A 12,684-nucleotide genomic window follows, 5' to 3' on the forward strand; every position below is an offset into this window, starting at 1 on the left:
ATTCAGGCTACATATTTCCATGAAAGGTTAACCCTTTCACTCCTGTAAGGCCACTGAGACTTACAGATTTTGTTCTGTATAACGCCAGACGATTTTACTCCTCAATGGGGAACCCCACAGGAGTGAAAGGGTTAAGTACAAACATGGGCAAGCTGAATGGCTGAAGACTTGGGTCAATACATCCAAACATCACCAGTATTCAATTTGCATTGTGCAGCATCCAAGGTGGCAGCAGAAATCTAGAACTGGCACTAAGTTCCCACTTTTTGTTATTCATGTACTCACTAGATCTTTCAACAAGTACGCTGAAAACACAACTTCTCGAGGAGACGTGTCATGCATGAATGAATGGATAATTCATTTTGTCAGATATTGCAAACATGGCTATTGACATCATCAATAATTAATATTACAAGTCTTTCTGATACATCTGGAATTTGTATGGTATTCCATTTTCTTCTTGCATTTCACTTGGTACATTAGGGTCACTGCAAGACAATAAAAAGCACATTTTCATGCAATTAATTTATTATAAAACAAGCAAATGATTTTCGTTAGTCATGGTCTCTGAGGCCTATTATAAACCTGTGAGTCTTGAGCACAAGTTAAGGTGCAGAAACTGCCATGAGGCAGGTTGACTACCAGAATTTATAAGCATGGCCAAAAAGTTGAGCATCCTAACCATTTGGCCTCACTGCCAAACCTCAGGTGTTAAGCAAACACACTCTCAGCATTGGAAGAAAAGGAGAAACCATTGGCATTAAATAAAAAAAGTAGAGTTCTAGCGTCTGGAACAGGAATAATAGGGACAGCATTGTCTTGCAGCACATGCTCATTAACATCTGAGTGTTTTTTACCAAACAATCCGCTAAGTTCAAAGTAAAGCATTTTCATTGTGGGCATTAAGATCTGGAATGGGATACCAACTACAATCCCGGACAAAAAGGTTGGAACAGCAAGCAAGCAAGCTTTCCCCTCCCCCTAATTACAATGTTGATAATCGGGTGATTTTTTTTTCTCCTTTTGTTGGAAAAAACATGATATTTTGCAACATTGATTAGGGGGGACGGGGGATACGTGATCCAGCTCAAGTGTCCTAACTACTTTTGGCCGGGATAATCCTAGACAAAAAAGTTGGGACAGTGAGCAAGCTCTGCCCTCCCACCACTTACAATGTTGATAATCAGGTGATTTTTTCTCTCTTTGTTGGAAAGAAACACAATATTTTCCAACATTGAGTAGGGGGGATGGGGCATATGTGATCCAGCTCAAGTGTCCCAACTACTTTTGGCCAGGATTGTAGTCTCAAAAACTTATCCAACTGTTTTAGAACAAAACTACATGTAATAATAATTGAAATTCTCGAAACTGAAAACTCCTATGCCAAGATAGATACCTTTTAGTAATAAGATATTAAGTTTCTAACCGAAGTTAAGTTTAGTCTGTAGTTTTCCTCCTTACATGTTCTTTTACCTAGACTGTTTTCTTCTTCTTTTCTCCTAAATCCATCTGCCTTCTAAATATTTGAAAGCCCGAAGAGTAGTGTTTACATGTTGTACAAAAAAAATGTCTAAAATGTTCTGTGTAAAGTCTAGCTTGCCGTGATTAGCTCTTCACTATTTGCAAGTAATAAAACTTGAAACTTGAATTGCTAAAGCAAGGGTGAGGGTGAGGCTAATTAGCTTGATTTAATCAAACTGGAAATTTTGAATTTTTTGGCAACACCAATACCAAATTTTTCCCAAATTAAAACCTGGTATACCAAGTTCATTCCAAATTTGGGATTTTGATATTTGTTGCTTAGTACTTTTTACCAAATTATACATTGCCAGATTTAGGACTTTGCTTTAATTTGCACTTGATCCCTGTTTACCAAGATTTAACCGATTTACAGAAACAAAGTTGGGAGGATACTTTACCAATATTATGTATAAGCAATTGTAGGTTTTCCCAAAATTGGTAAATTAATGGTAATTTATTATTTAATTTAGTTAATTTATTGTAAGATGCCACGTTTTTACCAATCTTGGGAATTGGGGATTTTTTCCTGTGCAGGTAGGGTTAGCCTAAGGTTAGCTAACCTAGGTCTAGGTTTGGCTAACCCCAACCTCACCCTCATTTGAGTGACACCATAATAGGAAGCAATGCTTAACAAAGGCAACATTTGACAGACCACTGTTGTGGTAAACATTTTGGTTTCTAAACCAGACAAAAAGCTTTTTAACTCGCAATACTCTCTTTTTTGTGTAATGTTCGGTGACTTGCCTTGACAGGGTGTTCATTTATACGGTTATGAGAGTCAGATTTGATGGTCAATCGTGACTCAATAGAGTGGTCATCACGGCATGACTATTCTGGGGGTGGGGGGTAGGGGTGAGGGGTAGGGGATGAAGGGTACCACAGCTGAAACAACCCAAACCTTTTCGAAAATGCCAACCTTAGGCCTAGTCATTATCTAAAGCATAGTGTTAGGCTAAAGGTTTGGGTTGCTTCAGCTATAGTACCCTTCACCTCCACCCCCTACTCCACCCCTCATCCCCTACCCCCAGAATAGTCATGCCGTGGTCATCAAGCCAGAAGGTTAATCAAGGTCAAGGAGCCAAGAAAATGAATTATTTCTATTGGTCAGCTGAAAAAATTTTTTGCCATCTTCATGGCTTCAAAACCATCACAACCTCTTGAGCTAAACTGCTGCCAAGAAACTCTCTAAGTCTTTCAAACTTTGCCAATGGTTCAAGTTACTTGGAGTAATATGTACTATATTTGTTTTTCTGTTTTTTTTTTTTATATTATGCAAATGCCTCCTAAGAGGATACACAGATGACTGGATAAAAGACCTTTTCCAGTGTTCAGGTCATCGTCCCGGTGAAATCTGTAATCGACACATCACAATTGAGAGACACCTGCATGTGTCGCTGTTACAATACCAAGCAAGGCAATGTAAATCCTTTACAGACGACACAATGTTAATATTACACAAAGTAATTATTTGTTGGTCACTAAAAAGTGTCAGACAGGTTTTTACTAACAGTACTGTAGTATTACTTGGCTTTCTATCAATTAACTTGACGCAAGGCTGAAGTTGACCTTGTTATGATACAATCCTAACTTAAGCTTTTCTCGTTCATGTAAATCATGGTGTTTCTTTTTATGCCAACTTGTCTTTGCAAAGAAAGAGCCATGAGATTTATATCAAGAAGGTAAAAGCCACCTTTTTTTAAAAAGGCGAGCTTTGAGAAGCAATTTTTATTATCATTCTGTAAAGTATATTAAACTAGCCTGCTTATCAAGCGCTCAAAGAGGAGGGAAAGAGGGAGGCAGAGTGAGTGCTGCCCTCTTCATATCAGCACTCATGTTTTACAAGTGAGAATGTGGACACGCAAATTAATGTTCTTTTCTTTTTAAAGGTTTAACATCGTTCAGGCAAATTCAGTTGTGTGACAGTGTACATTTCTGATCTATTAGTTTCAAATCAATAAGTTGAACAAACTGACATAATGACAAAAAAATTTGTTAATGTGAACTTGGAATTATTTTAAATTACATTTTTCTTTGACCAAGGCTGCTGCCTAAGAAAATTTTAAAGGGGCCCTCAGAGCTAAAGGCTGAGAACTTAGGAGCCCAACATATGAAGTAAAAGGTGTTGCTGTGAAAAATTAAGGCGCCCAGAGCTATTCTTTGGGAGCCCCAGGCTACCGGGCTCCTGTTAGGCAACAGCCTTGTTGACATTGCCATGAAGTAGATCTTAAGGAGTGAGAACCCTTAATGAGTTGTAGTTTTTGTACCTTGTTTCCTTGTAAATGCTTTTGTCAAATTCAGGAAAGTGGACATCGCACTTGTACTCTTTGCAGATATGTGTGATGTACAGGCGGTAACAGTCTTGATGTTGCATTGCTTCCTAAAGAACAAGTCATGATTGTTTATCACTACACTGTAGTTACACTTCAGGTATCCTTGATATCTATAACCATCGAAATTATCAAAGTGGTACTATGATAAAAAAAAATCGGTTCCTTTTTTTTCAGATTTTAAAAGTGGCAAAAATTTGAACTTTGATTTTTATTCAAAGGCTGCATGTGTACTTTGAGTGTAACTTATGGATGTCATGGTCTGCCATAACTCACAAAACTGACCAATTGGACCTCAGAAGGTTGGATCTAGGGAAAAATGACATCATTTACTCACTAGCTTAAAATTTCAGCATGAAAATGCAGGTTATTACATGTGCCAAATGAAAGTTTTAAGTCTGAAAGCCTGAAACTCCTGTGCTGCATATTAATTCAGTCGCATGGCATTCTTGAACTAGCCAGGCTCTGACATCATTTACCCCTCAATCCAGCTCTCTCAAGATTTTAAAGCTACAATCGGCGTCAAAATTGTTGAGACACTCTTATCCTTTAGAGTCGATTTCAAGCTCGGTGCGAAAACGGCCCCCTCCCCCGCACCCCCAGGACAATGTTGTGTTTTTCTGTTTTCTACGAGCCTTGTCGACAGCGGTACAACATTGATTAGGGTGGGGGAGGGAGGGGTATCGTGGAAACGTACTTTTTGGACAAGTTTTCTATGCAAACAATCAATGTTTCGTTGCCAGTGTGCTCTGTTGTTGAAATTGTAGTAATGACAGACCATTAAATAGGAAAATAATATTAATTCCAGTTAAAATAAACAAGTCAGGTGTCTTTTTTGAAATTTTTAAAACTTGGCTCACTTAGTGTTAAGTTCTAACATAGTTTTGAAATCCAAAGGAAAGGAATTGGTTAAATTTTTGGTCATCAGTACCACTAGCCTATAAAGCCCCTCCACAAATTCCAACCTCCAAACTTCCACTTTCCCCTTAATCTAAACAAAGATTCGAACAGTTCTCCCAATTTTAACCTTTTAACTTTAATTGTTTTATGTCAGCTTGATTTCTACCAATCAACAGTACCAGTACTGACTGGTAAATTATTTTGCCTTGGATAAACAGTTACCGGTACTGTCAAAAGCTGAATGCCAAAAATAAAATACATTTATCTTAAAGCCAACATTATATAATTATGATCTTTAGTACAAGAGTTGTGTCAACAAACTATACAATTACTTTGGTGAGTTTATATACTACCTTGTACACAGCAGCCCCACCGATTACAAAGACCTTATCCACAGTGTTTGAGTGTGGTGCTGTACAAAGTGTATCCAGTGCATCTTGCAGGCTTGAGCAGAGAAGAGCCTTTTCAGGTGCCTCGCTGCAATTGCACAATGTTATAATTAGTGCACATGAGTTACAGTACAACTGTGAAAACCGTGAACACATGAAATATGTTAGGAATGTTGTTCTGTCCAGTCACGCTTCCAAAATCCACTCGCTAAACCACAGCGTTTTAATTTATACAAGTTACTAAATTCATCAACCACACGAGCTTGGAAGCTTATGCCTTAAAGGTTGGTGGACTTGGGAAGTAATAAGTCAGAGGAAAGGAATAAATAATAAATTATCCATAGCAACTCTCTAAACATCAGTACTATAACACTGCCTCTCACATTGTAAATAACACATCACCTTAGTGTTCTACTCAACACAATATTAAGTCGGCGTGGAAGAGGCCTGTACTTCTTTGGGATGGATTCCCAAGTGTTGCGACCCATAATAACAGCATTTTGCTTTCCTGATTTCAAAAAGGAAAATTGGACAATGTTGGTTCCATTTTCTAAGATTAACAATCCCTTCATTTCTTCCTTCATTAGCAAGTTTACTTTGGTATTAATAATTAGCATTCAACCATATTGGTATTGATTTAAGTTTTGTACATTAATTTTGTAACTGGCAAACATAAATTTCAATATTTTTTTGTCTTAAATTGACTGTTTGACTAAGCGGAGGTGGAAAGTGGTGGATATTTACCGAGCCGCAAAGTGGCGAGGCAAATAGTATATACCACACAAGTTGAATAAAAAGCAAACCAAAAATTAAAACTACTTTATTTTTGTAAAATGTGGTCAGAAATTTCAAAACTTGTGCACTGGATACTCAGAGGTGAATAGTACTTGGATAATATTAATCACCACCCAGTTAGCCAATCAGCATGTGCGGAAAGCACCATTCACTTGCATGCATGGTGTATACTGATATGTTGTATTTATCAATTATTTGTCAAAGGCAAAGTGAATATCACTGAATGTTTACCGAGACATGGTCGAGGTAAATATTCCCCAATTTTCACTGATCCTGAGGCGAACAATAATTGTTTTAGTATAATTTTCAGCAGTGAATATATCAAGAAAGTGCAAAACAACGTGCTAAAAAACGATAAAAACACACGAAAAGTGATTGATCAGCTTTAAGCAGCCCCATCTCCAAAATGTTAAAACCGAATAATTCTAATGCAATTTATTACAGGCTGTTGTATTTCACAAGAATTGGCAAGGTACAGTGTGCTTGCGAAAATACTTGCCCTCATTTGTCACTGTTGATGTGAGATGAGAGAAAAACTTCATGTCTCCTCTGCAAGAAAAAAACAACAAGAGTCAGATAAATATTAATTTTTTTGACAAATTGTGGCAATAATTCATTTATTTGCCATAAAAATAATGGTAATCAAAACTTTCACATCTTCCTCTGAATGTGTCCAAGCACAATCCAACAATCCCAACGTTCCGTCAACGTGCCGTCCACGTTCCATTCTCTCCATAGAAACTCTCCCACCTTTTCCACACCCACTTCGATCAATACATTTATCGAAACATAAACATTCAGGAATACTTCAACCGCGTGCAATAAGGAAATAAAATTGGAAAAGTAACAGATTACACAAGCAATTTGAAGCTTTTATGTAGTCTAATCTTATAAATTAATCGCTGGGTAAAAGAATCACGCTTCGACATTCTGTGGCAAATACCTACAACAAAATCTATGGTAGCTCGACTAAATTAGAAGAGTACGTGCATGTGTAGGCGAGCATTTCCTGATGCGATGCGGAATAATTGGGCAACACATTTAGCAAACTTACTTCAAATGCCATGGAAGACGGTTATCTTTGCCGATTCCTCCATTGTCGGCCACAGCCACAACACAGGAAAACTGAAAATTTCGAAGAGAAGTCATTTCTCCAAGGCACGGATTGATTTGGCGGGAGATGATGCTGATGAAGTTCTCTGAAGTAACAAATAGTTTGATTGGCTTACAACCTTTGACGCTTTTCCTAGCTCATTGTTGATTGGTTCCTGGTGCGGGTAGTATGTAGCATTTCAAAGAACTTCGTGATTTCGTAGTCAGTATGTACCTAAAAGCTTTACCCGTCTTATAATACGTCTTTTAACAGGTTAAGATATAATGGCTGAAGCCAGAGCGGCTGTGACAAGGCCCGATGTCCGTCTCCATGCTGAAGGCACAAGTACGACTGAAGCTGAAGTTGAATTACTTAAAAGCACCTTCACAACTCTCAAGAAGTGTGCTTTCAGAACTCGGTGAGTTTTGGACTCTCTCGGACACTTGATATAATTATCCATTTTCATTGACTAATTATTGGATATTGGCGATCTATTGTGATGGAAAATTTCGAGGGTGGTCACTTATAATTTCTTTCTTTCATCAAATCTAATTCAGACATGTAATTTGAGCTAGAGCCTCAGCTCCGTCTTAATAACATAAGCTTACGGAACCGCACGCCGGTTGTGACCAATAAAGCCCTGTGATATATTGCTTGTGCTAGAAAACTTACAGGAATTATCTTAGTAAGTTATTATTTTATCTAACAACACGCTCGGGAGATTCAAAATGATGTATTTATATATCATACCAAGTGACGTGACCTTTCCACGATGAACTCGTGAACATGGTGGATTTATGAAGCATGGTATTGCGAATCGAAAATGAAGAAAAAGGTAAAAGCTAGTTGTTTCATCGATTTTTTTTCTTGTTTCGGTTAAAACAGAGTGTCGGTAACTTACGGTTATGTGTATTGCATGGTATTTGTTTTCTGAAAGCGTGTTTTAAATAAAGTTAAGTGGTTTTAATGATTTCGTCACTGTGTTTGTATCTGAGATGGACTTTGGACCCTTCATTCTTGAGGTGATTATTAACCAAAATATGCGGGAACTGTATCGAAAAAGGACGTGTGATTATAAATTTTTATTCCATCAGCTAAGGCTGTTTGCAAGAGCAAAAAGCTTCGCTTTGGTGTCTGTGTGGTTTTATTTTCGTTTCTTGAAAGTGAAATCTTCTTGTCATACATACTTTTCTATAAATTTGTTTCGTGTGTGCAGGAGTAATAATAAATTGTAAACAGGGTTCGTGCTACTCCTCGAAGTCCTTGAAAAGCCATGGAATTTTAATTTGGACTTCAAGGGCATTTGAAAAGGCCTTGAAAAAAAGGATTTGGTTGGAAACTGCTTGAAAACTCCTTGAATTTTTGCTTGGGTGAAAATTGTCACGATTGCACCATGCTAAGTTAAAGAAACATTTAAAAAATTGAGCCCAAATTTTACTATTGGGGCAAGATTAAATGCAAAAAAATAAAATGTCCGTGTTTGAAATTAACTCGCAGGAGGTGGGAAAGAATATCAAGGTAGGCTTTTTCAGCAAAGAAAACACTGCAACACGATGTACATGTATGGCATAGAAATCTTCTTACAAAGATATTTCCTTGAAAACTCAACTTCTTGTTCTTGAATACTCCTGGAATTTTATATACAAAATCCAGCACGAACTCTGTGCGAAGAATGCTTTTTCTGTAAAACTTCTGCTGCTCTGTCGGAGAGTACAAATAGGAGGTCTGAGAGAAATTTTCAAAAAATTTTAAGTCTCCAAGCTTGTTTATGTTGTTGGATCTCCCATGCTGCCAATTCAACCAATCAGTTCGCAGGAACAATGTGATGCAATATCACCAATGTTCTCATGCGAAATTAACTGGAGTGAGGGGTTTCCAAATATGGTACTTAGCACTGAATATTCGGAAGCTGTGAACACCCATGACACATTTCAACCCATATTGGTTTCTGATGCTATTAATAGTGCTCAAATTTTTGCCAAATAATTTATGCCAAAATTATGCCAGAATTCTCAATTATGCTCACAAGATGACAAAGATTCTGTACCTGTAGGCACGCAATAACGACACCAAATGTTGGCGTCATTTGGCAGTTGTGCTAGCTTACACAATCTCCAGGTGAAGCTGGATGGGAAACCAGAGTACCAGACTCCTCCAAAAGGTTAACCACGCACGCAGAATTCACCAAAAGAAGCCTAGTAACTAAGCATGTCAGAACAAAGTCAATACTACTGTTAGCGTAGCTAAAACACTCATTGCAAAGAACATACTACCTAAATTTATTTATTTCTGTAGAAAATACTCCATGTTTACCAAATTTTATGAATTTATGCTCCAAAAAGTGCTAAAATTTGCTAATTATGCTGTGGCAGTGCTGGTTTAAAAAATTATGCTTTTTTGCTCCAATTATGCCAAAAATTATGCGAGCACAATCGGCCAAGGCCTATATGCACATGCTTTATATGTGTCTATGCAAAAAATTGCGTGCAGTGAAGACCCACTCAAGTGATCAACATCATCTTTGTTAATTGACATTGTTGAAAAGCAAAGCTAACAAACAATTTTTTGGGAACATAAGGATCAAGATCAAAATTTAAAGCTCTGATTAAACTGTCAAACAGTAAATTAATGTTTGACATTTGAAAATAATGTTGCGTTTAATTTAGATCCAGGCAACTTTTTTTTTACGTTGTCATATCAAACTCTGGACAAAGTAAGCCCACAAAGCTTTTTGCATGTTACAGACTGTACTTACCACATTAATTTTTTGAAATTTAAAAAATTGTTAACTCTTTCCTATTGCTTGTTTTTTATGACTCAAAAACAAGTAATTATTTGTTCACTGTTTTAATGCATTTGTGACATGGACCTGTCAACTCTGTTGTTCATGCTTTGGCAGGTTCTTCTGCTTCAAATAATTCCGAAAAAGTGAAGTTTTTACCATATTTAATGTTGCATTCCTAGTCAGTACATTTAGGTCCTTTCAAGTGAATGGTCAAAAAACAGTTTCTTCTTTTCTTCTCACTTTGAATCTTGAGTCGTATGTAACAACTGTTAAAAGCGAGTTTAGCACATGAACCTATTTGCAGAGGCTGTGGGTTTGCAAAGCAAATTAAAACCATGCTAAGTGGTAGTGGTAAACATGAGTGGATGAAAATTATCCAGATTTTCTTAGTTTCCTAAAGCCAACAGGAAATGAGTGATTTCTTTCCTGTTGGTTCAGAAGAAGTGCATCTTTCTTGAATACAGTTATGTATCCTTTTACTTCCCTAAAACTTTCTCGTGTGCTTATGTTTTGTAGTCGACAGATTGCCAATGGATTATGGCCAACAACCTGGTCCAACTTATCAGCTGCTGTAGTTGCTATTGGTGCCATGCTATATGCCACAGACTTCTATAAACTGTCTTTCCTACAGCCATTTGCAGGAGTCTTGTGGAAAGTGACACATTTACTACACTTAGATGAAGCATATCCTTATCATATCCGGCTTGTTTTTATATCTACTCTGGCTGGTGTGGTGTTCTTTGCTTTGCTTCTTTACTTGAGGCAATATACACTGAGGATGCTTTTGGCCTACAGAGGATGGATGTGTAAGTATAGCGTCGTCATTATGATCATATTAGATTTTTGCTTGGTGACCTAGTTAATAAATGTGACCTTTCACACAGAAAGGGGGCTTATGTAAATTTCACGATGATGGCGATTTCATGGCAGACACTGTGAAATTATTTAAAACAAGCGCAATTTCCGTGAAATTCTTTTAAGATGGTGTGAATTTGTATCATACCACCATAAAATCATTCCCACCAAGCCGTGGAAAAATTCATGCTGTGAAAAAAAAAGAAAAACCTCCTCAAAAGTAATCAGTCTCTTTATCAATACATTGAGTTTGGATTTCTGGCAGGTTTCGAGTGTGAAAGAACCATTGACATAAACCTTTTGATGCTCATTAATAATTTGTGTTTACTGTAAAGTTGACTTAATTCAATTTAAGGACATTCGCACCAAAATCTTCCTATGGTGAAATTTTCTTCGCTTCTCGCCTAGAGTTAGGTCATTAAGTACTTACTCCAAAAATGAAAAAAAAGACAACTTTGTTTCAGAGAAAATGGCAGTGGAAAATGTCTTAATTTATCGTTAAATTGGTCATAATAACAAGATGTAGCCTCATCTGTTCGTTCATTGAAAATCATAAAAATAAACTGTTAGAGTGAAGGTTTCTGTGCATAGGTTTTTAGGAGTGGGATTTTAATTAAGATAATTGCATGCGGCTAGGGATGTCGTAAACAGTAGAGTTCATCCTCGACGAGCGTTTTCGTAAGCTCTACCCGTTTCAGCCACTTCCGGAATTCGATTGTACAAGAAAAGAAAATTTTAAAAACAGGTAACTTCTTACAGTGGGACATTTTTCATTTTATCATAAATTATTTTGTAGACAGTAAGTAAAGTAAGTGATTCATGATTGAAAAAATAGGGGTCACCGATGATCTACAGTGCAGACCAGAAATAAGCGTCCCAAAAACGGCGTGTGAAACGAACAATAGAAAATTGTGCACACAAAATTGTCTGCATTTATAACACGTGCATCAAAAATGCGCCTTCATCAAAGATAATTAGTATGTATAAATTGGCCCATTGTCTTTTCATTGTTTAGGTTCTTTCGCTAGTTTCTGGGGTCCATGTTTTGTATACGTCCCTTGAATGAACGGCGCCTTGAAATGCGGTAAAATCAATTTCACATGGAAAAAGAAATAAGTAGTATACTCAATCGCAAACAAAACACCATGGACACCATGTGTAATACTTTGTCAAGTATTTCAAATGGATCGTTTTCATGTGTGCGAGAAATTTGCAAAGACGTCTTGGATACCGGCATTGTGCCCTTTTGACCAATGAGGCCAGTTTACTGAAAGATTCATTAGAATGCATTTGGAGTTGAAAACAAAAGCCTTAAGATATCTGCTCCATCAATTTCTTTCTTTAGTTTATTTTTATGGAGAAAAGTTACCACAGGCTGGCTGGAGGCATACATCATGAAAGTTCAAAGTGTGACATCAAATTCGAGACCCTGTGTGACAGAAGTCCGAATTCATGAAAAGATACAAGCACCTTTCAGTGCCGGCTGTTTAATTTTCTTTCAGCTACACATGCAAAATATTGTTTGTTTAAATGGATAGTGAAGGCATTGAAAAAAGTTACTGAACAGAACACACTTCCCTTTGGTCTGCTTTTACGATCGTCTTTTGTTGAAGAGCCTGAAACCGTGGTTTTTACTTTCGGTAATCGGAGCCTCACTTGCAGTTATCTCATGACGACCTCTGTAGCGCCATTCTCAGTATTTCAAGTTCGCGAAAAACTTGGAATGTTACAAAAACTCCTCAGTAGCACTGCTTTCTTTCTTGTCTTTTTTTCCCCCATTCTTGAGAGAATCTTACAAGATCTTATCAGAAAAAACATCAGTATCCAACTTGCCAAGACCTTAAAAGATCTTAATAAAAATCTTGTAAGATCTTAAAGTAAATCTTACAAGATCTTGTCAAATTTAGTCAGTGCATAGCATTTTAAGATCTTAAAAGATCTTGATAAAATCTTGTAAGATCTTAAAGAAATCTTACAAGATCTTGTCATCAAAAGTCAGTTTGCAGCATTCTATTGATA

General features: G+C 37.0%; 2 protein-coding genes across 2 annotated transcripts in view; one reads left to right on the forward strand and one right to left on the reverse strand.

Annotated features, from left to right (window-relative positions):
* Window positions 1-9,211, reverse strand: part of LOC138007608 (dihydrofolate reductase-like) — a 9,774-nt gene extending 563 nt beyond the window's left edge. The window contains exons 1-7 of the mRNA XM_068854621.1: window positions 9,073-9,211; window positions 6,987-7,131; window positions 6,432-6,481; window positions 5,540-5,645; window positions 5,102-5,225; window positions 3,786-3,898; window positions 1-488 (exon numbers count right to left, since the gene is read on the reverse strand). The exon at window positions 1-488 is cut by the window's left edge and continues 563 nt beyond it. Of these exons, the coding sequence (XP_068710722.1) occupies window positions 410-488; window positions 3,786-3,898; window positions 5,102-5,225; window positions 5,540-5,645; window positions 6,432-6,481; window positions 6,987-7,081 (567 nt within the window). The 5' untranslated portion in view covers window positions 7,082-7,131; window positions 9,073-9,211 and the 3' untranslated portion in view covers window positions 1-409. The remainder of the gene's footprint in view (window positions 489-3,785; window positions 3,899-5,101; window positions 5,226-5,539; window positions 5,646-6,431; window positions 6,482-6,986; window positions 7,132-9,072) is intronic.
* The window catches only part of LOC138007607 (carnitine O-palmitoyltransferase 1, liver isoform-like), a 30,877-nt gene continuing 25,402 nt past the window's right edge, over window positions 7,210-12,684 (forward strand). Inside the window, exons 1-2 of the mRNA XM_068854620.1 lie at window positions 7,210-7,443; window positions 10,327-10,616. Coding sequence (XP_068710721.1) covers window positions 7,310-7,443; window positions 10,327-10,616 — 424 coding nt within the window. The 5' untranslated portion in view covers window positions 7,210-7,309. The remainder of the gene's footprint in view (window positions 7,444-10,326; window positions 10,617-12,684) is intronic.

Source organism: Montipora foliosa, chromosome 6 (assembly GCF_036669935.1).
Source record: "Montipora foliosa isolate CH-2021 chromosome 6, ASM3666993v2, whole genome shotgun sequence".
Classification (NCBI taxonomy): domain Eukaryota; kingdom Metazoa; phylum Cnidaria; class Anthozoa; order Scleractinia; family Acroporidae; genus Montipora; species Montipora foliosa.